Source organism: Taeniopygia guttata, chromosome 2 (genome assembly GCF_048771995.1).
Source record: "Taeniopygia guttata chromosome 2, bTaeGut7.mat, whole genome shotgun sequence".
Lineage (NCBI taxonomy): Eukaryota > Metazoa > Chordata > Aves > Passeriformes > Estrildidae > Taeniopygia > Taeniopygia guttata.
Window position 1 is genome coordinate 85,956,764 of NC_133026.1, and position 26,927 is coordinate 85,983,690.

At 36.9% G+C, this 26,927-nt stretch overlaps 1 protein-coding gene across 3 annotated transcripts in view; it reads right to left on the minus strand.

Moving 5' to 3' along the window:
• Window positions 1-6,313: 6,313 nt before the first annotated feature.
• Window positions 6,314-26,927, minus strand: part of GALNT1 (polypeptide N-acetylgalactosaminyltransferase 1) — an 86,259-nt gene continuing 65,645 nt past the window's right edge. For all 3 annotated transcript variants that reach the window (XM_030265767.4, XM_072924382.1, XM_072924383.1), the window contains 8 exons: window positions 23,428-23,635; window positions 21,726-21,896; window positions 20,144-20,261; window positions 19,023-19,203; window positions 11,986-12,125; window positions 10,929-11,027; window positions 10,033-10,167; window positions 6,314-7,675 (listed from right to left, as the gene is read on the minus strand). In XM_030265767.4, coding sequence (XP_030121627.1) covers window positions 7,529-7,675; window positions 10,033-10,167; window positions 10,929-11,027; window positions 11,986-12,125; window positions 19,023-19,203; window positions 20,144-20,261; window positions 21,726-21,896; window positions 23,428-23,635 — 1,199 coding nt within the window. In that variant the 3' untranslated portion in view covers window positions 6,314-7,528. The remainder of the gene's footprint in view (window positions 7,676-10,032; window positions 10,168-10,928; window positions 11,028-11,985; window positions 12,126-19,022; window positions 19,204-20,143; window positions 20,262-21,725; window positions 21,897-23,427; window positions 23,636-26,927) is intronic.

The following is a 26,927-nucleotide window of genomic DNA, read 5'->3' on the forward strand; positions in this document are numbered from 1 at the left end:
ACCAAAACACAAGGGCTCTCTGTGTTGTGGATAGTACACCAGCTGGGAATGTTGTGCTGTCAGCTGCACCATGCCAAAGGCATTGCCTGTTTGCTGTGCTGACCTGTCCATGATGTCATAGCATCACTGGCAAAAGCAGAGAGGTGCTGTCAGGCAGGTGGCTTCCGAAAACTGCAGAGCAGACCAGGTGTGCTGAACTGCAGTGAACCAGGAGCTCTGAAATGCCAACACCTGAGCATTATTGAAGAGTCATCTCCAGTTACTGGCCTGGCAAAGGCAAAAAACCTTTTCTATGCTGACCAAGTGCTGAGGGGTGAGGGTGGGAATTTTGGGAACCTGAAGAAATCAATTTAACAATGTCAATGATCATTTAAGATCATTCCAGATTTATTTGTCACAAATCTGACTTCAGGAACCAACGGGCTTAATGGATTATATTTAAATGGCTTCTGAAGCCTGCATAAGGCTGGAAGATCTAATTGGACTGAAGTGTCCAGGAACAAAGCATATCTTAGGAGACTGATCTCTACCCATTCTACCACCCTACCCAGGAGACCCAGCCCTGGCAAATCCATAGCCAGAAAAAATCCAGACCATATGGATCTGGTTCCTACAAAAGCCATGACTCAGAAGACACAATTTCCTCCAAGTTACATTCCAGCACTGTTGCACAGGGTTGAAAGGCATTTTTTTCAAGGCAAAAGTACAAGGCAGAAAAGTGGAAATGGCACATGATGCCTCATGGCAACCCAGAGCTGTGGAAAGGAATGAAAACAATGAAGTGTTTCCTCACACTAGGGACCTGACTGAGCAGGGTCGAGGTGGCACTGACCAATTTCTGTACCAAACAAGACAGGAAGGGCTAAGCATGCCTACAACATTTAACAAACTTGTACAATAGCCTATTGATGTAGGCTGGGTGCACATGCTCCTGCTGCCAGGTTCAACTTCACTTCTAATTGAAGTAGTTTAATTTGCTTTGTCTGAACTACTTCACATAAATATGCACATATGCACAATCTATAATTGAATAATTCTCTGTTTTCATTCAGTAATTCACATTCAAGATCACAAAAAAACAGGCCAGATCAGAATAATGATTGGCTTTGACTACAAAGGGTAATTCTGAGAGCTACTACATTCAAGCATGCCCTAAGTATGGGCAATACAGTTGGTTCCTGTGGTTTTCAGCATCTGAGAATGTGAAAGAGGATTTGGGGCTTTGAGATTTGTTTCCAGTTCATTCACCATGTAAGTAAAGCCACATTTAAATGGAACTATATGTGCAACTTGATCTCACTGCCCCAAGCATACATTTCTTTCATCATTTCACACAGGGAGATTTTCTTTACTCTGGGTAATGGAAATGACACTTTCACTCCCAGCACTTCCCTGACTCAAAAGAGTAAAGGAGAAAGCACAAGCAAAGGGTCATTGCCATTCAAGAAGCCATCACTTACCATATTACAGCGATCATCTATAGTGACAGCTGTCATATCCCAAGACCCTGCCATACTTACCACCAGAAATGGTCATTTGAGCTATGTCTATCTAACTGACCTAGACTGAAAATGCTATTTTGCTAATCTGGTTAGCTACCTGAAAACATTTTCAGACCAAAAAGATCCACTAGAGACTCAGGTACCCCAATTATTCAATTCACGAACATCAAAGCCAGGAGAGAAAACAGCAGCTAGAAAATTCTTCCTGTTTTCACTGAACTTGAAACAAGGTTTCTGTTCTGAAACAATCCAGATCTCCTCATTGGAGAGCCAAGGCAACTACAAAACTTACTCTCAAGTGCTTTGGTCTGAATATTTCCAGTACTGAAGTCACCACAGCAATAAAGGCTGGGCTTCTTTCCCACTTCCTGTGGACTGGACATGGACCCAACAGTTTTTCTTGGACCACTTCACAGGATAGGTGCCTCTCTTTGCCAAAGTTAAGTTTGTAGAAAAGACATATTTCTAGAATTTAGAGGAAGTAGTGGTGAAATCTCTTGAAACACTGGTTTAACCTCTGTTCTATTGCAAGTTCACTCTCAATATATGAACTATACTGAGCCAATTGGTTATAGTCCCAGAAGCAAGAAAATGACAGAGCAAACAACATCTGCAAAGTCGAGATTTATGATTAACTTTTAAATGTACAGTAAAAGGCACAGAAAAGTGGCAGGAAAGGAAATTTTAACTAGGTACTGGTGGGGAGTACTTCACCACGAGAGGTGTCAGACACAGACAGGTTGGCCAGAAGGTTGTATTCTTCAAGACATGGAGGAGCTGATGGGGTGAGGTCCTGAGCAATTTGATCCAACTTTGAAGTCACCCCTGCTTTTGCAAAGGTTTAGACCAGATGACCTACTAAGGTCTGTTCCAACCCAAGAGAAAAGGAAAAGTGGGAACATTAGAAATGTGTGATTGAATCAGTATCATTAAGCACTGAGGAAGAAGTCCCAAGTTATTTAAGACAGAAAAATAACCAACCCTAGGTGACTAAACAGCATACATGGAAAGAAAGCAAAAATCTATAAATTCAACTTAATGCAAAATGGAACAAAGAATTACTTCTATAGTCCTGTATAATAAGATAAATATTCAGAAGACTAAAATGCCACTGAGGATCACTTCCTGAAAACATTTACTTAATGCACTGTTGGAATGCCTTATGAATAACACAGAAATAATGCACATCTCTAAGGCAATATACATCCTCATCACTATCCTAAAAACCACAATCCAACCCTTCGAAAATAAAATTTAAAAAAAAAAAAAAAAGAAGACTCAGAGAAAGGCGATGAAAATGAGACAGGACTTAACAAGAGGTGAGGCCAAAAGGCTTTTCTAAAGAATACAATGATGAAAAACATCAGAGTTATCAGACCTCCTAATGACATCCATCCACTGAAAGAAAGAAATAAGATACATTTAAAACTGAAGGAAGTTCTATGTGACTTTATATTTACTCCAGGGGCAAGGAAACCAGTTATGATTGTTTCAGAGGAAGGTTACTGTCTATGCCCTGAACCAGTACTATGACAATTACTTGATTTGTTGTCAGAAGTAGTAGTTTGATTTCATCTCAGAATTCAATTCTGATACGGAGAAGCATCACCAAGCTGAATGGCCTGGCAAGGAAAGGGTCAGCTTACACTGCATGAAATGCAAGTAAAATGTTACAAAAATATCCTCCAAGATTCATAAAGAAAATTAGTGAACAATGTAGTGAATTTGTTTTCATCTCAATGTCATAATTTCTAGTCTTTAGATAACCTATTAGTTATGTGTCAGTTTTGTTTTCTGCATTAGAAACTTACTATATAACTACTTACTTATCAAAGTACTATTTTGTTGTTCAAAACACTGAACACCATGCTCACCACCTTCACATATCACAACTATGCTTAGCTGAACAATTCTCAATCATCAGTGGTTAGAGTAAGATGCAAAACTGATAACTATTTACTTTAAAATGACTATAAGAAACGTTGTAATAGAACTGAGAGCAAACAGCACTCTGACATTGTGCAAGTTTTGAATTTTGCACATTTCTCTCTTACCCTAAATCTCTACTGTTCACAATTTAGTTCAAATTAGATACAAAGCTCCTAAAGCTACCAAAATTTATTCTGTAGCACTTGTTTTCCTACATTTCTTCATTTGAAAGCATGAAGAATGAAGTTAAGTAGTGAAGGAAAGCTTTGAGTTACTATTTCTTAGTTAATCTTCTGAAGCACATCTGTATCTCCTTACTTACCTTGAAGGAGAAATATAGCAGAATAAATCTGCCGGTGTTTTGCTCATCTCTCTGATTGTGCTACATTACTTGAACAAATACAAGAATTAAAAAAGAGCATCCTTATTTTGTTTCTGCCTTCTAACACAGACTCTGTCTTTTGCTTACAGTACGTATCTCAGATGAGAACCATTGCTATGCTAAAATGAAAAGGGACTGCCAAGCCCCTTTGAATGGAATTACCATAAAAATAACACTATTAAAATACAACTTAAAACTGATAAAACAAACTGACAGTTTGAGAAACCAGTCATAGTCATATGTACACACAGATAACTTTTGTGACTTTAAGTATCTGAAGACTCAAGATGACCTAATATGACCTGGCACAATGTAGTTATCTAAAGTTTGTGTCACAATGTGTAATTTACTTCAACTCAGTTAAAAGGCACTAGTATTTCTCAATAAATGTCTTCAGATGAGCAAATGAAAAGAGATGGAGAACAGAACACTGCCTTTAGAGCACGCATAGGAAATTCATGCTAAATACACTGAGCACAGGACAAAGGACAACAGGAGAGCTTACCAATTCTCTTCAAAAGATAGCTACTGATTTTTTTTCACTACCATGGAACTATTTGCTATCAAGCTTAAAAACCTCTCAGCAGGGTTTTTTTTTCCCTCCTACATCTGATCTGAACAGCAATAAATGCTGAAGAACTAAAGTGAGATTTTTGCTGGAAAACATTCATATATCTTGTAACACAGGTGTGTTACACAATAAGGAAAAAGCAATATTTTGTTTGTTTTTCAGAATGGGTTAAATAAAAATACATATGGAGATTATTAAAATTCTGTCTGAAGACTCAAGTACAAGAAGACAGACCAGATGGAAAGGAATTAAGTATGTCTGTAACTGATAGAGCCAACTAATATTCCTACTCAAAGCTGGTATACAGAAGCATTATGTCTGTAAGTGGAGGACCACTGCTGGGTGACAGCAGCTAAGCAGAGTTCTAAGGAAGGTCACTTTCAGCGGGGAGCTCTGGTGACACAAGCTTCTGTGGCCATGTTTGAAAGGTGCTTAATACAACAGAATATTTGAAATGCACATTGGTGCAGGGATTTTTTGCCAAAGTCCTGTGTTGTCACCAACACAGTACAGCTGCTGGGCAGGGGCCATGGAGACATGGACAGACTGAGCACAGCCCACTGCCCCTAGGCAGCCCCAGTTACCCACCTTGGAACTGCCTGAGCTGAGGGGTTTGGAGCCAAACACCGCAGGGCTGCAGCCACTCTTGGGACTGCTGCTTCCCTCCCCATACTCAGCAGGTATAGGCTGGAAATCTGACTGCTCCTTCAGCTTGCTGACAACTTGATACATGCATTTTAAGTTCTGCAATTATTTGTTCTGCAGTTTTATGTGACCAACATGTAAAATGACTTGTTGAACTAAGAAGCATAGAATCACAGTAACACTGAGGTCTGCCTACAAGTTCAGTTACCTCCCAAGCCATGGCACTTCAGTTTAGTTAACAGGATATCACAGCAGGTATCATAAGAGTTGAAACTACAATGTGAAAATTTCGTTTTGTGTGTTAAGTGATATGTTGTGTGCATATGAAATCTGAAACAAATGAAGAAATTTTTAAAACTTACAGGACTTTTGCACTGCATTTCTGATGCTTCTGCTTCTCATTCCATGAAAGTTTACCCAACTCTTGATTTAGAACCTCTTTGATGGAAATGTTTTTAAAAGAATGTTTTGTGTTTGCAAAATTGTTTCTGAAGTAAAAGATACCACATTCTTACGCAACACCACACACACATGCCCTAAAAATTGCTAGTTTGCTGAGATTAAAAAAAAAAAAAGATGGCACTGTCACCCACCTTGTCCTCTTCATTGACGATAAGAAAGGACTAAGTTTTCTCACATTTCTCACATAACCTTTAAGATGGACTTCTTCCCCTTTTTTTTTTTAAGTCATCTTGGCATACTTCAATATATTTCTCATAAATTACTTTCCTAAATCCACTTTAATCTCATAAGATTTGCAGGGCTATTCAAACAAAGGGGTCAATGAAAAATAGTTACATATTTGGATGTTTTATCTAATATTAAACCCACACTGTCTCATCCTATGTATTTTTAAAGTAGCGATGTAATAGTACAATTTTTTAGCCTTTCTCCTGTTTTATGTATGGAAACTCTTGTGTACTGCTGCAGAAATAATGGAGAGAACACTGACAACAGCAACTTGGGATAGTAAATCTAAAATGGCCTTAACAGCCAAATATAATTTCACACAACTTTTGCATGAGTCTAGGTTTAATTTGCTTTACAGGACAGTTGGCCAAACAATGACATTTATCATAAAAATATCCTCTCTATTAAGTAAATCTCATCCTCCTTTCCAAAAGAAAATTCAATGTATACTCTGAGCTTTCAGTGGCTCATTTTCAAGATCAGCCCACACAGATTTTTCTTAACAAAACAAAGCAATTCAGTTAAAAAATGCAGACCAATGTAATGACATAGTCATACTGCTTTTGGCTGTGTTAACTTTAAAAACCATGCCCATTTCACAATTTTTCTTTAGGTTTTATTAGAAAAAAAGCAGCAGATCAACATTACAATTCAGAGTCTAATCTAAATATGCACTTGACAATGAAGCACATCTGAATATGAAGTGAAAAAGGATTCCAGAAAACCTTCAGTTTTGCCAATCTTCTATGAAAATCATGTATCTTTTCTTCTGGCTTTCCGATGACTGAAATCAAACAAGGAACGTAAGATTTATTGCTATGAAAACAAAACTGTAGTACAGTAGTAGAAGTCTTGGGCGCTAAAGCATACTGAAGTTAACTTAATCTCAAAGTGTACTTAAATCTTTTGTTTGGCCATGAAAGTCCATAAGCTGACTCACCCAAGTATAAATTGAAATGGCAGGTCTGGAAAAAAAAAAGTTAGACAGCATGTTAACCTCCAGTTTTCAGACAGTAATAAAAAGATACAATTCCAACAGCCAAGAAATTAAAATTAAAAGGAAAGTGGATCTGACATTCAAGAGCTCAATTTATTCTTATGCTCATTTTGTTTGTGCCCAAAATAATTTTAGACTCACCAGGACAAAAAAAAAGTATTTATGAACTGTCACACAATTGAAAAAGAGAAACAATTGCCTTTTGACTTGGTTATTTTCCCCCACTGAGGTATAAAATCTACATATAAATTTGATACTTCACTATAACAAATTGTACTTTTCATAGTTCTGATTTAGTTTCATTAAACCCTGTTTACTTTTTGCTTCTAAACCACAGAATTCTTATGTCATGATACTGAATCTGGTTTGCAGCTCTTTCATTTATTTGTGGATCTATATTTAGTAGTCTGGTTACCACTGCTAACCAGGAAAAAAGGAATTCTTGAAACTTTCTTCATTACAACAGCACTTTCAGCAGAGGTTACTGATGTGCAAGCAAACTAAAACGATATGTAGCTCTTCAGAGAGACTATTTCATTGATTATGTTTCCACTGTCCAAAGGTTCTCTAAATTATTTGCTGGAAGAAACTCTTTCGATCTTGTAAACATGGGCACAGTTTCACTGCTACGTGTGGTAGTTTCACATCCTTATACAGGAAGGCTGGTTCACAGATACTGAGAAGCTGCAGGAGTTCTAACAGCTGAGGAACTGTGGATTCAGAAACTGAAGTTTCTTCTGTTGCTACTTAACAGCGTAGCCAAAGTATCAGCCGAGGTAGCCCAGTCAATCCTTGCTTTCCTTTAGAACCTCTCAGAATATTTCTGGAAGGGTGACGTTGCGGAGCAGCCACTGCTGGGAGCGGCTGCCAGTGCAGTCTCTGATGCTGGGTACCTGGCTGTCCTCTTCTGTGGCTTTGTCCAGGCACTGGTTACTGTTCACATGCAAGAGGGTTAATTTCTTGAAGAGAAAATAAAAAGAAATTAGCTTTATAAAAATCACCAGGCATAAGGTAACCAAAAAATTTCTAGTTGGCATCAAAACTTTTCCATAGGCAAGTAGGAACTAGACAAGACCCCGTGGTTGCTGACTGCAGATCCCAATCCTAAAAAACACTTAAATATCCTATATGACATTGTAGACACTAAAAGCAGTGCTTTATGCAAACCAAAACAGTCTTAACTTGTAAATGATGCTCTTTGTCAAGCAACATCCACCATGGACTATACAGCTAGGGATCTTTGAAGAGTTAGAAATTACAAGTTGGTAAGATATACAACTTCAGCTATTAGTTATAATAGTAGCTTTTATCAGATAGAAATGAATATGTTTTCACATATTCACATTGAATATGTTTTCAAAACTACTTTTTTCCCCTCAGCTGGGGACACAACACTGACCTTACACTATGTTCTTTCAGCGCTTTTTGGGCTCTTTTTTAAATGTGTGTTCTTTTATGAAAAGCATGTGCTACTTCATGTAAGTCTATATCTTTTGCAGTACCTACTAATCCCTTTTATGCAATCTTTGGTAAACCACTCTATCTACACCTCAGCACTATCCTCATGGAGAAGAGCTCCTCAGAGGCTGCATTTCCTGCCACTGTTCTACAGATACACCTCAGTGCACCAACTTGCCTATGGTACCACAGGCATTACTACCTGTATTTTCTCTCTCATTCAGCAGCTCAGCCAGGGCAATGGAATGATTGAAAAGTCGTGGCCTTATGTGCACAAGTAGCAAAGGGTAATACAAAAAATCAAATTCAAAAACCTGAGCACATCAATCTCCTGTAGTCATAGAGGTGCTGAAGAATGAAGGAGGGAGTTGAACAGAGGAAGAAAGAAAAAAAAAAAAACCCACAGGAAAAAAAATTACTTAGCTATGTGGGCAGGAGTTCTTTTTAAGTGCCCTATAACTTTTTTTTGTGCTTTATTAGCCAGCTTTCAGTTATGTTCTGAAGATTATGCCTGGATTTTCTACTGACAAATTAAAGAGAAAAAACATATATAACCAAATTTATGGCTGAGGATCAACGTAGGGGAAGTCTGTGACAATCACTGCAAGACAGATTATTGCATTTAAGTGTCTAAAGATGCATTTTTATTATCACTGATAAGGTAGAAACCTAATGAAAAGCACTTGCTCTTTGGTAAATCACTGTAGGTGGTAGTAATATTTATATTATCTGCTTAAGTCAGGTAAATCAACTACATTAAAACCAAGAATGAATGGTTCGCAAGACTAACTTAATCCTGCAAGTCTTCAGCTTTCTTCAGCGTCCTGTCAACAATTGCCAGCAATGTGCAGAAATCCTAGCAGAGATCCATTGTCTTCCACATTAACTGCCATCCTAATCACAAAATCATCATATTTGCTCTTGGTCTAAAAGGCTGCAGGCTTTGTTAACACCTCAGCTACTGAAGTCTACAGCAAGTGTATTTAGTCAGAAATAACCCCCACCTTGCTTTTTAATTAGTGAAATGACTTTTTAGTAGCTAAATATCTGACAATTCTTTTTAAAAGTAGTCACTGCAAATACTGGCAAGATTCTTCATCCACAAATTGTCTCACAACTTCCTTTTGCAATAATTGATTTTAAATTAACAAGCTCAAGAACTACTTTTTTCCTAACTATCAATGAAGTCAGAGATCTTGACTGCATTACTCAATCATGAAATCATTTCTAGAGCTTGCAAATCAAACTAATGATGAATTAATCAATGGACAATTTCTAGATTTCTAGATCTGGCAGTTCAACAAGTGAACTTCAAAGTAAATTTGAACATTATGTCGCAGAGAGAGTATGATTTAAATAAAGGTGTTTTAAGCATCTATACCTTAGACATAACATTATTAGAAAGGTAAAATAATCTTCATAAGTTTGCAATGCTCATTTTTTAATTAGACAAGTATTTCCTTTTAACTTTGTGCAAGACAAGTTACCAAGTGCTACATTTGTCACCACATCATTACTCTTATCTTTTCTTGCTCCAGTAGACACCTGGAATACTTCTCCATATTTGATCTGATTCTAACACAACACTACACTGACAGATAATATTTCTCCAGAGGGTCCCAAAGCACATACAAAATGTTCTTCCAAAAGCTCCCCCAAAACTCACCAGGTAATTAAATCAATACAGATGTCCACTGAGTGACTACATAGTGAATTAGTAACGGAGGAAACATAATCCTGACTTTATTTCCTGTTTTGTCTGTCCAATAGTGGTCCATACTGGAATATGTTGCTCTGCAGTCTCATGCAAAAGTCAAAGTTGTCTCATTTTACAGCCAAAAGTCATTAGAAGACTTACCACTGGATCATATTCCCAAAGCTGATTTCCTTTTAGATGGTGGCACTTGAGCATCGTTACTGGGCCGTTAAGTTTGGATACATCTAAACATAAATCATCTGTTCGAATTTCTTTGTTGGCAGTATATGAGAAAACCTAGACAGAAAAGCAATGAGAGGAAATGAAAAAGAACTGCTTCAACTAAAAAACTCCTTGAGTGGGGGTAAAGGGGAACATTTGTACATTACTTCATTTATTCCCACTATTTTTTTGCTTTTGCTTCCTGTTCCCTTCATAATAGCGAGGTATGGAGAGATTTTTAAATTTTTTTGCGGGGGAAACAAGTATAAACAATCACAAGCTATTCAGTCAAAACAGACTTTTTTGAATTGAAGACTGCTTGCTGTGAAGGAACAGGAGCATCCCCAAACAGAGGTAATCTCTGTTTATGTGAAAACAATTCATGAAGAATCATTAAGAAAGTAGAACAAAAAAACAGATCCCACAACTGACCCCCAGAAAAAGATACAATAAAATATATTTCAGGCACAGGCATGTTTCGTTTTGTTTTTGTTTTTATTTAAGTAACAATGCCAATCAGGAGTTCCAACTAGAATGCATTTCCAAAGAACCTGCAGGTGGTGAAGTCTAACTCATAGCATTATTTTCCTCCCATGATTTTGTTTTTGACTTTAACATTGATCTAAAATGAATTGCAATCAGGTCTGAAAAATATACAAGCAGAAACCACCACCAAATCTTCTAATGCATTTCCTCTTACAGGCACTTTCTTTAATGACAGTTTCCTAAGTATATTTTGAAGATAACTACTGAAAACATCCAAGAATTGTCCCAATGAGTACTACTGTCTCAAATAATTCAATACATTAAGAAAATTCCTTTTGAAAAATTATCACCTGATTGCCACCCATTCCATGGCAGTTAAAGATTCCAACTTTCTCATTTTCTTTTCTTGCCATGTTATCTAGACATTGATTTGTCTCCACATTTCTTATCTAGGAGGGAAAAAGAGCACATCACCAAAGGTTGGTATTTTTAGAAGATAATTAGGTCCTTATCAAACCACAAAGGCATCAGTCCTCTCCATGCACCAGAGGTTATGTGAAATAAATTATCTATATTAGCAATGAGGCATCATTGTCCAAGACTCAAACTCTCAAGCAAATGCTCAAGCTACCAGGTTACAGAACTATGATTGTTACTTTGCTTTCTTTGGGGGATCCTTCCACCTTGCGGGTACTTCTTGCTCAAAGATTCAGCTACAACAGAATGGACACAATTGAGTCTGCAGCCCAAAACCTTCAAAAGTATTAATCTCTATATCATTACATAGTAAGCAGGCATGAATATCAAGTCTCTTGATAGTCATGAAGAATCAACAGTACAAAGTCACTCTACAGAAAACTTGATATTTAGTTTAAGATGACTTGTAGAGGAGAAGGTGCCTATTTATTTAGGACAGCATTATCTGTACTATTTCTACAGTTAAAAAGATTAAAGAAAAAAGAGAAATGTTCAACAAGGCTTAGGGGTCACTAGAATTTGCTGGTCACTGGTGAGGGTTCTGGGGGTAAAGTTCAGACCAGCTTTTAGGCAAAGACCTTGCTTGACTTAGTATAGCTTTTAAGCAAAACTTAACTCATACTCTATGCACAGAACATTATACAGAAAGTCATGCACAATTACATTTCTGAAGGAATATTTCTAAAGCCATTTATATGACATTTTGTACTGTAGTAGAATAAAAAGAGAACATTCAAATTACAGTTCTGCATACCAAAGTTCAGTTGTCTGCCCCACTAAGAAGCCAGGTTTGTCATTCTACATGGGACAGAAACACAGGTGCAAGATACGTGAACTTTGCTGGAAACAGCTTGCATTCACTACTCAGCTCAAAACACAACTTACTGCACAATGTACTTTACATAGGGAAGACGAAAGATGAAATCTTACCTCTCCCAGAGAAAAGTAGTGGCGTGGAATTTGGGAATCAGGATAAACATTCTCCAGGTACCAGGAGAAAGGCTTGCACTGGAGCTTGCGCCTTAGCCCAAGTCGTGACGATATGTCCCCATAATCAACTTTAGTAACTCCTGAAAAAAAAAAAAGGAAGTTGTATTCAATGGCTGCTAAGAAATACAATTTAATTCTGCTTCATAAGAAAACCCAGCAGTACAATTTACTACTTCCATGAAAGACTTTCTCCTTAAAAAGTATCTCTACACAAAGGGGTTTTTGTTTAATATAGCATTATGAACATATCTGTCAAGACCTGTGACTTCTTTTTCCACAACAGATAGGATCTCTACATCTGGGCTGTGCTTTGTGGTTTGTAGAACAATTTGAGTGTAGTTGCTTACTAAGTTAATAGAGGAGAAAGGCTGAAACCTTTTTAGTAACTAATGCCATTCTATCCCCAGTGGTAACTGGAGTGCATACCTATGCAGCAAAACACAGCAGTCTCCTTCCGTGCAGCAAGCAGAATTCCAATTTAATTTATTTCTGTAAGCTAGGTACCACCTGCTGGACTCTTCATCATCTATCTAACTGCACAAAGAAGCAGGCAGAAAGCAGCCTTCATACAGAGCACTAAACCTTAAATAATTCAGCATTTGTTCAATATAACCGCAGCATTTGCAGGAAGTATGTTCTCCATTATGACTGTTATAATTTTCTTGTGGTAGTTTGCTTGCCTTTTTATTCCTTTGCTCCTCATTTATCAAAGTGCTCCTTCTTCCTGTATCTTCCCACTTCTTTATGATTGCTTTAATTCCTTCTGAAAATTAATTTGTGCAAGTCCCATCTGCAGATGGGTTAAGGATGGTGTGCATGAACAGTAGGTACTTTTGCTTTACCTGAATTCAGCTTTGTTGTAATTAATGTTCAGTGATAATAATAATAGTAGGATAATTTCTGCTTTTCAAGCATCATGTCTTTTTTTCTGTTTCCCACACCACACTCCATATCACACTGGTCAAATGCAGTATACTACCAAAACACTCAAACAGAAACTGGCCCCAGCAATTTAAATTCCCCTAACAGACTACAAATATGGCTCAGCTGGCCACCACACTACCGACCTCCAGCTGCACACATTTTTCAGAAATATCTCCACTTGGAGGACTGTGATTCACCTCTAAAATTCTTGACCTTGGAAAGAGTTTGAGACATTTCTAAGCTGGCATACTGTGTATTAAATGGACTTGCCAGCAGATGGTGTCTTTCTACTCAATTGAGACAGATAATTGGATCAAACTTTAGCTAACTGTCTGTAAATGCCAATGAAAAACACAATATTCCAGAAAGAAAAAAATGTTAATCAGGTTTTTAGGCTTTTTTTTTCTTTTTTAAGTGAAAGACTTCATTTTAATAAATATATTGGAAAGCTATAGTGGTAAGGGAATGAAAGCAAAGGAAATCATGTTTGTATAGCATCCCAGAAAACTTCTGTCTGGGCTTTCAAGTCACAGAAGAAATCCCAGAACCAAGAAATACAAGACAAAAAAAACCAAACCAAACCAAAAAGCCAAAAAACCAAGCCACAGAATGCTGCTCTATCTTCATGAAAGCAAATATTTGCTCTACAAGAAAGCAATACTCTCTCAAAAGTTAATGCAAGAACAGAAAGGTTCCAACCACAGCTAAGTACTCAATTCTTCATTTTTCAGTGATGAAAAAGCGGCTGATAGATGAAATAGTTATCATGCCACTCTCACAACAACCTTACAACACTCAAAACATACTCAGGTTGCTACACTGACCTCCCAAACCAGAACTGTGAAGGCTTTGTCACATCACTGAGTGGCAATAAGAATTAAAGTCACATCCATAAATAATTTAATGTAAAGTAAGACTTAATAGCATACAAGCAAGCTGTTTCTTAAAGTAGTTTTAAATGTCACCACACACACAAAAAAAGTGCCAGTTGATTTTTCGCTTTCATTGTATTCCATGAAACCATTTTTATTCAGAAAGGTTTTCAAAAAATCCTCTCTGAAGTCAGGTCTGCACCAAACCATACACAAAGACTACAGTTAGCAGCAGGTTAGCAGAGGGACTGAAGAGCAGAACAGTCAAAGTTGCCCTTGAGGTGTCCTCTAGCAAAGCTGAATGATTCTTTTTCCAAGTTTTTGGTACCTTATCAATATTACTCTAAACCAGCTTAAGTATTTCTCTCCTGTGCAGTGCCAGTTACTTAGGGGGTAATTCTGTTGGGGAAAAAAGAATGGAAGTATAAAGCATACCAAAAATTAGGTACAGGTTTAAATCACTATTTCCTCCACAGAGCAGTAACATTTATATGTATACCTACAACAATGACATATAAGCTTCTAGGGGTTTTGGACATTTGTTCAAAGGCTAAAAAACAAAAACCAAACTGCAAAATGTAAATTAGATCTGATTTCCTCTGAGAAGACAATTATGCCAGATTCCAAAGGAATAATGAAGAAGACAGTCATCTCCACTTGTTTTTTCAAACCTTTTGTCCATTAAAAAAAAAATTAGGAAAGAATCATATAACCACAGAACAGTTTGGGTTGTAAGGGACTTCAGGATCATCTCATTCCAACACCTCTGGCAAGGGCAGGGACACCTTCCTCTACACCAGGCTGCTCAAAGATGCATCTAACTTGACCTTGAATATTTTCAGGGATAGGGTATCCACATCACACAAATCAGAAATAGTATTTAAGAAACCTTGCTACTGTTGCCCTTATTTGACAATTACTATATTTTTCCTCAACCTCCCTGCCCCTAACCCTAATTACATGTAAAAGCCTGGGCCTCCTTAGTGATTCTATTTGTCACACAACTTGCTGTTAGCTGTGGGACAATCACATGGGGTTTTTTTTTTCCACACACATGCTTAAAGATGTACCCACAATATAAATATTGGTAATGCAAAAAACATCTACTTCAAATCATCCAGCCACACCACAACCAGCCATGTTGCAACAGTCATGCCATCCTCAAATTTTCAAGAGCTGAAAATTTTCTTGCACAAGTTTAATGTGTGGCAATATATTTATGCTAAACTATTTTGAAAAAAAATACTATGTTGTTATCATCATGATTATAAATTGCTCAGTCATTTGCAAAATCAGAGTATGAAAACTGTTTCATCTAAATCTAGCCTTCTGATAAAAATAATATAACTTGTTTTTATTTAGTATTATGAAACTCTACAAGCAATCATTTAAAACGGATTTGAATAGCTACATTCTTTGCATTCTCAATTAATGCTAATAGGGACTAGTAGCTGAACACAAAACCACATGGAAACATTTAGTATGTACTTTGAGCACTTAGCTACACTGCGAGATGTGGACTCAGTCCCTCCTCCGTCATCACTATTATTTATGGTTATAAATAATGTTTTCCATTTCCACTCTCTACATACTGAACCCTTGACCTGCTGTGCCTGGCTGGAGCCCAGGGCATGCAGTGATGAGATACAAAGCCTACAGATCCATTATTCAGGATGATGCACCCCTGTCTCTATCTAGGTGACTCTAGCTTAGGTAATTCCACAGTACTGTCTTTTCAGGCTTCCTGCCAGCCCACTTAGTCCCAGGACAATACACCTTCTGGGTACATCCCAAAATATACCTCAGAATATACCCTTTGGGGCAATGCTGACCAGCCTAGTGCTTTGCAGCAGCTGCTGCCAAAGGGGCAGCTTTCCCTTGCTAACCTTCAGATTCCTGCTGTACCTCCTGTGCTGACAAAGATTCTAACTTAACACCAGGGAGCCAGCCCACAGAAGAAGTAACCCTGACAAATCCAGAAAGTCATAGAAGCAGTTGATGCAGATGAAGGATCAGCAGGTGAGGGGAGGTGAAGCCCTATCACCTTCCCTACCAGCCATGAAAAGCAAGGCACTCCCCTCACAGCAAACTGTGAGACAGGCATCGTCATCTCGTGATGCCTCCTCATCCTGGACAATACAGTCCTAATCTCTTAGTACAGAGAAAGTGATGAATGACCAGCACTAGAAATTAAGAAGTGGCAGAGACCACAGAAAGAATGACTGGAGCCAGGAAACAGATTTTTCACATGCTGGATTTGTTTTCTGAAAGCTGCAGAGAAAATGGTCTGGGAAGCAGGGCCCTGGTGTAGCACATGACTGCGAGGAAAGCTACCAGCTAATGAGAAAGGCCTGCAGCCAGTGCCTGCACTGCTGGGGAGAAGAGCTGCTGCCTGCAGAGAGACAGGCTGGATTCTGGCTGAGCTGCAGCTGCACAAAGGTCCTGCCCAACCTCCATCTGCACCTCACCGCTCCGGAGCAGAGTGATGGCTTCTAAAATGCACACAAGCTTCATACAGACAAGCAGCCATTTGTACTGGGTTATACTTATAAAAGAAGGAAAGAATTACAGGCTTACTTTCCAAGAGGGCAGCTTTCCATTTAACTACATTACATCAATAGTAGAAAGTCTCTTGAGTTCCTATCATTCAGGCAGCAAGACTTTTTTTCCCAGACAACACAGATTACATGAAGTGGGAAAGCTACCTGAAAATCTTACATTTGCTTTCTTGGATGAATCCCTCTGTGATTCACTATCTTAGGGGAACAGAAAAGAAAGTATAAAGGAGGAAACAAACGTCTTGTTAGCTAGGCTCAGTGATGCTTGTCAGTATATTATCTCCTCCAAAATCCTATTTTTTGCATCCATATCAACTAGTGAGAAAAATCCTGGGTGCACAGAGGATTGCTTGTTTTCCTCTTTCATCTGCACCCAAGGCTTGCAAACCAGCATCAGTCTAAGAATCCTCACCTTGCTCCTTGCAAGGGCTTGTGACACTGTCACAGTAATACTGAAAGTACACATTTGTACTAGCAAACAGTTTGATAGGCTGTACACTGTGTTCTGCTCGAGGATTACTATACCACCATTCTGTAAGAACTATACATTTAATTTTTATCACTGAGTTCCTAAACAACTAATGCCTGCAAGGAACTTAATGAAACTTGTACTGATGCTATTTGCTGTCAATGGGCAAAATCACAGTCTGAAACACTCAGCTAAGATTGGAGATACCAGAATTACAAGAATAAGCTGTTTGTGAAGTTCTCAAAATAGCAGTTATTGTTAGTTACTATCTACTGGCTCTCACAACTTACGTGGATTTGGGAGGGTGAGAGGCATGAGTGGCTCTGAGTACATTTGTGTGTTCATTCACTGAACAACAGGTTTTCATCAGAGCTAAAGAATGACCCGCAGTGCTGGGCATTCTCCTCACGGCCCCAGGCAACAAATCAATTTCAGAATAACCCAATTTATTCAGATGCAATATTATCCTATTCTCGAGACACTTGAAAATTCTGGCATCGAACTTCAGTGCACGGTCAATACGGTCACGGGGACACAAATGAGAGCGTGTGACAGGAGGCAGGTGCAGATGCTCCAAGAGCAGCTTGGCCAGAGCACATCCCTATCCAACAATCACTCAGGACATTAGCATACAAATTATGCAGACATGCATCTTTTGAAAGGAAAGAAAATATATAGTGCGGTTACAGATAATTGCTTAACTTACTTCCACCATTTCAGAATTTTTATTGCCTTTGGACAATGCAAGCAAATTGTACAGTACTGTAATGCTACGAAAATCCTATCAAAAAAAACCCCAATCCTACAAAATTCAAGGAGTATAACTCTTTGTAGCTTATGCTTACCACACAAAATGGAATGCGCATAGAGGTGATATATAAAGTAACAGAGCCTTATCATGTCTTATCAGTAATTTACATTTTTTTAAAAATTTGGTTCTTTTTTATAATTAGGGCTTCCTGCGACTTTTAAAATCTAGCTTAACAAGGATGCATAAGAGCAATCTTTACCAAATAAGACTGCACCTCTTTATATACAACTTTTCTGAATATTTCCACATACTCATGTTTTAATTCATAATGCTGTATTAATTACACAACAGGGCAATAACAATAAGCTGTTAGCTTCTGATTTCACCTAAAAAGCTTTGAATAGTAGCAAGACTTTTTCTTAATTCTCATTAAAAGCACTCTTTTAAGACAAAACCACCGTAAATCCACACTGTCAGTTGCTTTCACATGCATCTGTAAAACCCATAATCTAAAATTTGACACTGTTCCGACTCGTACTACATTGTATTACAACTTTTCAATGTCAATAGTAATGTAGGTTTAATAGCAGGTCATAAGGAAATACTAGTCTTAAAGGAATTTCTCTGGGGAAGCAGATGCAGCATATAAAACTACCACTTAGTACACAAAGTCTAATGACTCAAGTATTTGGAAAGGTTGCCTGTTGCTACCTGAAGTTTGTCTTTTTATATAACAATAAAAATAACCTGTAGTTGAAAGTAATAATTCTATATTTCCCAGGTATCCTTTCTTCTCTTGATTTTTTTGCAGAAAATCTGAGTTCATGGGAAATTTTCACTCATATTTTATATCCTTCTGTTTTGCTAACATCCACATAAAGAAACAATAATAAATATCATCACAGTTAATTATATTGGCACCTTGCCCCTATACGCTAGATAGTGAAATACAAATTCTATCAAGACAGAAGATATTAACTTCTGCCACTCCTCCTTCTGGGTTTCACTTAAATCACTTGTGATGTATTCAACGTGGAATGCCTACAACATGGGAGCCAGAGCCCAAAATTCAGCACATTATGATATGACTTTGGATGGCTAATTTTCAGCACTACAACTGAGCTCTTTGATGTTCCACTGAGCTTCAATTCTATTGCACAGGAAGCTCATTCATAAATCACGGTCATGTTAAAAAGAAAACAAACAAAAACCCCTTCAGGGCATGTCTCTGGCTAACAAAATTATTTTTCAATTAAGACCTTACTTTTTGTACACCTTAAGTGAGTTCTGTCTTAGCAAACTTTAAAGCAATAACATTCTTTTATAAATACTCATGTTATTTCCCAGTAGTAGCAACATTTTAATTCTTAAGAAGCATTTCTTATAACCAAAGACCTGCTCACCTGGGGAAATAATGTAGAAAAAGTTTTTGAATTCATCCATCCAGACTTCTGCAAGCCGCCTGTTATTTTTGTTGATTATCTGCCCTGTACCGCCTGGGAAAGTGTACGGTGTTGCTTTTCTGAACACATGCCCAACATGTGAACAAGTTACAATTTCCAAAGTGCCACCACACTGCCAGATCTGGAAGAGATAGAACAATTATTGCATAGTTACAAGTTATTAAAAAAAGTTCCAGAACATTAATCACTTGCTTCTGTTCAAGGTGGGGAAACAACATTAGCTGAGGTCTAGGATGCATACTGCATGGAAGAGAGCTGCATATTTTTTTCCTGCTCAACAGCTAAAGATGCTCACAAGCCCAAGCAAGGCAGCATATGAAAGTACTTCAGCCCCGGGAGCAATACTGCATCAGCCAGAGATTACTTTAAAGAATGGGGCAAGCTGACCACAAAGGAAGGAAAAGGCTCACATGAGTCACAGGAACTAACAGGTGTCCAAAATAGTCCAGAATCTTCACGTAAAAGAACCCACACACTTCCCAAGTCTGAAAATACTTTCAGTTTTATCTTGGACCTTGATAAATAGCAGATTCAGAAAGCTGAAGTACTTCAGAAAAAAACCCACCTATGTACTTTCTGCTGACAAGTAAAATGAAAGGATATTGTGCCATTTGGTAGGAACAAAAATGAGAATACCACTGGTTAAGTCCACAACCAAATGAACACATGAAATCATGAAGCTAGCAAAGAGCAAGAAGAAAGGGGTTATAATAGAGGTGCTCACATGTCATTGGCACATTAAACGATGATGACACCACCCTTAACTGATGCTTCCACAACAGCTTTTCTACCTGAATTCTTTTCCACACATAAACACTCATTCTTCAGAATAACCATCTTAATCTTTTCATCACAAAGCTATATCAACAACTCATCATGTACTTTTTACTGGCAGATAAATTATTTGTGTCTCTGCTGGTGGAACTTAACAGGGAAGGGAAGTGCCAGCTGCAACAGAAGAGGATACTGGTGCAGGTCGCAGATCTGTGTTTTACAGAATTCCAGGTGCACTGTCCTGATTAAATAACTTAATGATTAAAACACTGCAGAGTTTTACCTACCCTGAAGGAAATTTCTAAGTTTTCTCCACCCCAAATATCCATTCCAGCATCATATGTTCCAATTTCCTGAAAGTAATCTCTGTCTATTGAAAAAAGGCCTCCTGCCATTGTAGGTGTCCTGGGGGGAGGAAAAAAAAAAAAAACATTGGTCACTGTAAAAACATACTTAGATACATTTCACACTTACACTGACAAAACAGCTGTTTATATCCCAAGTTCCTAGCGTATTCCTTCTCAGTAAACTTCCCTTCAAACTCTGTTACTGTTGGTGTACTTGTTAGCTCAAAATTTTCCAGACATGGAATTAGGTAGTGGCATAGTGGCAGTTCTCCTTTTCTTCTCATTCCAAACTGGTGTCTGGAGAGAGAAACAGTCCCTATAAAGCTGCTGTCATTCCTGAGAAAGACTTCTATCTTCAATGCTGGTAACTCATAAAAAGGAAACCAGTTTCACAGAGGAAAATTGTACTTCAGGCTACTGTTCTTGAAACGGTTTTGGAAGGCCATTAAGCAGCCTGATTGCTTTCACTTCTATTGCATCACACAAGAGAATTGTACAGTCAGGGTTGCATCCAGATTTTCCTTATAGATTCATTATTGGTACAAAACAAATAAAATTCTGCTAGGCGTTTCTCAGAGCTTTAGAAGCATCTCCCAAATTTCAACTTTTTCAGACAACAAATATACAATAAATAAATTACATATTAGGCCAATGACATAACTTTGTTGTTCAATTATTTACACTTTTAGCATAAATTATTACATATCACTAACTATTTTCCTGATATGCTTAGAGCTTTTTCTGAAAGACACATTAAATTATAAGCTAGGTCACAAGCTAATTAAAAATTTATATATCTTTTCCCCTGCTAAAAGGAAACAGAGGGAAGAGAAGATTACAATTAACAATATCCGGAGAAGACTTTTTAATTTCTTAAACTAAAAACAAACAAAAACCAGCAAAGGCCAGATCATGAGCTTTACTGTAATAATGCCCAGTTTTCAAAAAAGTAAGGACAGAAAATCTAAGTTTGCAATTGTTAAAAGGTACACATTACACACAAACTATCTTCCTCATTACCTTTCTAAGAAACCTACATGACATCCAAATCTAAATTCACCTCCCATCCCACCTTTTAAGACTTAAAGTTTGCATATAAATGCACATGCACAAGTATATATATACACATGCATATACCAAAAATCAATGCATGTTTACAAAATACAGTTTACTTTGCTATAATAAAAGATTAAAAAAGGTTCAATTTAAAAAAAATAAAAAAATCTTTGTTAAAAACATGTGCATCATTTTAAATGCTATCTGAAAACTACTAATTCTGCAGTAATTAACACAGAGCTGAAAAATATTTCCAAAGTGACAAAGTGATTGATTCCTTTATTGCTACCAAAAGTTACCAACAACCGATCCACGCAAGAACTGTTATGTTGTTCCTTCAATCAGACAAAAAAGATGCTACAACGCTTGACTAAGTACTTAGTAACCTTAAGTACTTACTTTTGAGTTTATCATAAAAAGCAAGTATCAGACAAAGATTTTAAGCAATTTAATGATTTCTCATTACCTAACAGGGAGGGTTCGGTCTCCTTTCCGTCGATCCATCTCTCTCTGAGGAACAGGGTACCAACGAAAATTCAACTTCCAGTTGAATCCACCATAGGTCATGTCAGAACCTGCCATATATTCGAAGGTGTCATCACTGATTACATCAATGATGGGACAAACTACTGTCCTCCTAGGAAAAGGAAAGAAGCAAAATTATTAAATTTTTAAATTATTAAATTATTAAATTAATAAAATCTATTAGTCAAAAGAGTAAAGAGGATGCTTGGGGTTTTTTTTTTAATTATTGTTTTTACACATACAGTTGAAATTTTTATAATACCATTTCTTAACAACAGTATTCAATAAATTATTAACAGGAAACATACTAAAATTCTGTCTTGCTAATTGTAAATCTGATACAATTTTGGCAATGCTAGATCTTTTTTAAAATCATATTTGCATTACTACCAGTAATAAATATTCGTCCCTCCACAGACAGAAATAATGATCCCAACTTTCTCATTGCTACATAGTGATTAGATAGAAAACAAAAGGTTCTTTTTTCTAGTTGAGTGGTAAAAATAACTTGCATGTTTTGAAATTAAAACTTGGGTATTAACTCTGGGTAAGTATTGTTTTACATCCTCAGGACTAAGAGATGATAGTAGTTGTTACCAATGTACAACTACATCACAGTCAACAAGAAGCGGCCTTGTTGTCCACTGTCCTGACATTATTAATACATATATTCTCAGAAACCAGTTCTAATCCTCTTAAAGACATTTAAGTAACCATGCTCAAAGCAGGCTTCCTGTCATGGGAAGCTCGGTAAAAAGATTCAGAGGCTGCTTGCAACTGAATTCAAAGGACTTAAGATAGTTGCACAAATTGTAACAATGTATGTATTGTAGTGTCACAAAACCTAATTAATGATTACAAAGTTTACTTTGTCTTTGCACAGTGCTGAATAAAGATTCTTCATTGTTTGTAGCATTTTCATGATGTAACACTATTTGGTAACATCAAATTTTAAGTGTGATTTTTATCTATTACAATAAAAAACTAGTGATCTTTAGCACCCTGTTTTATTCTATTTAATATGTAGTCTACTAACAGACTGGTGCACAAGTCCAGCTACTGTTCAGATGTTTTTAAAACATGGATATTTTATAAAGCAGACAATTCTCTCACCTTCATCCCCAATACGATTTCCATCATGTATATAAGTGTAGATCAGCATGACTCCCATAATTATTCTAACTTTAGAAAACACATCCCAGAAGATCAAGACACAGCCCACATTTCCACAATCAAAACCATTATGTAATAAAGAAATCATAATGAGAGCCTGAAAACAGTTCTTGGTCACAATGTTGGTGCTACATGAAATGAGGGCTTGATTTCTTCCTCAAGAATATCTACCCAAATTCATGAAGGAATAGGCCAAGCTGCAGACTGAAGACCTCAGTTTCCTCTAATTCCTCAATTTCATTTGCTGCTCCCCTATTTAACACATTACTCCCTGCATCCCAATATAGACTCCATTTGAAACAGAGTTTTACTTTTAAAAGTTTAACTAAATTAGCCTTTTATCCTTACGTCAATGACAATTTATTCAGCTCTTCAGAAAGTAGATATTTGCTTGTAGAATATTTTGTAATACTTGGAAAATTTCTTAATAAGTGAAAAAACCCAAGATGGGTGAATAGATTGATAATTACCTGTCAGCTTTGATCCTTGCCAGCAGAGGTTCAAGCCAGCCTACTGTACATTCACAATGAGCATCTAAGAAGGTGATGACCTGGCCTTTAGAAGCAGCAGCCCCCTTTAATCTTGCTCTAATCAATCCAGAACGCTGTTCCATTCTAATCACATGAACAGGTACTTTTAATTTTTTCACGTAACTCTCCAGTGGTCTTTTCAAGAAGTCTGTGAAGAATGATCAAAACTGTTAGTTGCATAGCTCAGCTTCTTTTTTTTTTTTTTTTAATGAAGAGACTTGAATTAAGATACATTTCCTCTGGTCTTGTCTATCCTTTTTCTACTTTCTCAGCTAATTTCCTCTACACAATACTCCTTTCCACATCTCCCAAGTGTTTCATTTGATAACACAAAAAGTTCTTCCTCCTCTTTATTTCTTCATTATGGAAAACCCAAAAAGGAAGAGAGGGTTGAAAGCTTATACAAAACCCAGGTGGGATTCACAAGTTGTTATGGCAGAGAAGATGTGACACTTATTTTCAAAAAAAGGCAGCTTGGACTTGTCTACCAAGAAAATACAGAAATGGTTCGACTAGCAGAATATAATGAATTGCCTCCTACAGTAATGCAACTTACAGATAATTTCTTTGTGAGAAGTTTAAAACACAATCAAACTCATTTTTCAATTGTGCTTTCTCTAGGGTTTTCTGGCTAATATTTTTTATATTAGATTATCACTATAACACCTAAAAAAATAAACTATACATAAATGAGAATCTGTAACACCAACAAATCTCAATGTTGCATGAATTATGAAAAACAAGTTCTTCAAAATACAGCAGTCAGTTACCATACACCCAGAGACTCAAAGTTACTTGTACTCCAAAGGTTGTGATGACTGATGTCAAAGGAAGAACAAAGAAGTGAGGGAGAAAGCAATGGACAGTCACAGAAAGACATCTGCAATAACTCGAAGTTTCAAAATGTGTAAAAAAGGCAAAATAATCTTATTGCTTAGCTATGGAATATTAGATTGTACACGCAAGGCACATGGGAATTGAAAGTTGTATCACAACAGTGCATGGCCTGTTGTAGGATTCACATAAGGTAGAAAGTACCTCATACAAAAATAAGTGTGACACTGGAGGCGTGGGAGGGGAAAGCTCAGCATGAGCTCTTAGTGACTCTTGTCTAAACCTCAAGAGGGAGTGTTGACTTGAAGGTTATTACCATTCCTTACCACTTCTCCAGATGAATGAGTTCTAATTACCTTCTCATATTTTTTTGTGCATTGTTGGACTGCCACTAAAACCCACAGAAATAAGTTCTAACGTGCCTTGAAACTTAAACTGTGCTAAAAGTACATAAGAATTTGATACATTTAAATATTTGTCTCTGAGAAACTCAAATCAACTTAATTCTTATTTTGCACATGAACAGAGACTCAAATACATACATGTTCCTTAGTACAAACCAAGTGTACATGTCTGAACATTTTACAAGACTTTTGGGATTGGTTGAGCACAGAGATCACAACTGAGTCTGTAGCAAATATAGTCTCATCTCTTTACAGTGTAGCTTACCAAAGCCACTAATTTAAAAGAACTAGTATCATGGCAATGTTTATAGCTTTAATGTACAGATGATGTACAAAGAGAGACCGTGCAGCATTTCTCTCTATGCTCACCATCTGATGAGCAAATCACACAAATCAATGTTTCTCTGCACATCTCAGGTGTAATACTGATAAGCTTTTAAAGTAGCTCCATCCACTTTAAACTTAAATTAATTAATATGGTGTGTGACATTAGTTCTTGAATGTAGTTACATTAACAGAATGGTAAAATTCTGGCAGAGGGAAGAGAGAAAGATGGCAATAATACAACTGCAGCCAGTCAAAAACTTGCATAAAACACAAACTTACATTACAGAAATTAATGCTCAATGTATTGCACATGAAAATCTTGAGTCCTACCTATATTTTCTCAGTAAAGTGTTTAAAATTTAATTTTATCAAGTACTTTTAACTAGGTTTTTTCTTTAAGAAGGAACCAGAGATATGTGCGGTGTTTTCACTACAGAGGGAAAAAGGTTAAGAACAGTCTTTCTCTCATGTTTAACCATGTCCATAAGAGCATTCTTACGAACTATCACCTTGTTCAAAACTGCAAGGGACTATTCCCAGAAACAAAACATCATGACAGACCTCCAGTAACTGTGTCCTTAAAATATCACTAGAGCTCCAGCAAAATATGCAGAAATGATAAAGCTTGATCTCTCATCCCTATAAAAGCATAGTAAATAATTCAGGCATCAAGATTTCCGAAGTTCCTCTGCTACCAGCACTTAGGGTAAAATGTTCAAATCTAAGCAGCTATTTTCCCTCCAGAACACCCTTTCTAAGAGCAACAAACATCCCTTACAAATTGCTCCCTTTGTTCAAGTAGCAGGAAACTAGCTTTTTTGATTAGTCATGCATCCAGAAACTAGTAATAATCTCTTATAACATAAAACTTGATTTTTTCCCTTAAACAAAAAAATCCAAATATTTGAATAATCTTTTAATAAATGTAATACACTTTGGCCTACAAGAAACTCAGGATAAAGCCATGGAGATTACTTTTATATAAACCTATTAGTCAAACTAATTTCTATATTGAACACTGAGATGAGAAGCCTTATGCATTACAGAATCAGCTGCTTATAATTGACCCAGGATTGGAGCTGACTAATTTTTTAGCATTGCTTCGTATACTTCCAAGAGCGAGGTTTGTTAATATTTAAAAAAGCCAAACATCTCCACAATACTCCTAATTTGGAACATTAAGAATTCATGTTATTTCATAGGTATAACTTCTGTGGGTATAGGTTCATAGGTATAACTATAACTTTGTGGTGGATATCGTTTTCAAGCCTTTTCACAGTTGAAAGGGTGCATAGTTTTACCTAGGACTGAGCATCTTCTGTGGAAGTAGCAGAACTAAGGAAGATAAAAGAGCAAATATATGCAGTTCAAGTCAACTAAGTGCATTAGTTGAAAAATATCTTGCCAATTCTATTACCAAGTCACACTGATATGAATATAAATGAAAAATTAGGTTTCAACCCTTTTTATTAATAAACTACAATAAACACAAGTTTATTATTTTTATGAGCATGCAAACATGTTTTTCTTAAGAAGTATGGATATTTTTGTAAATATTGTTGGCAGGATTTAGTTACAGTCATATTGCTCTGACCTGTATCTCTGTAGCAAAGTTCTGTGGATGTGGTCGATGCCGATGCAATCTGCCTACCACACTTGGCTAGTGGGTGCTGACCTAGTCTGAGCTACCAGCTAATTGTGACTTCTCCTGTTAACTGTTTCAAACTACTTACCAAAGATCAATACTTCAAAACAAAAGTTGCAGTTCTGGTCAGTAACTAGAGAACAATTTTACAGATATGTCTTGTTTCTCCAATGCTTTTCTTTTGGGTATAAATAAATGCATGCTATTATGCAAATTCATTCTTCTAAGAG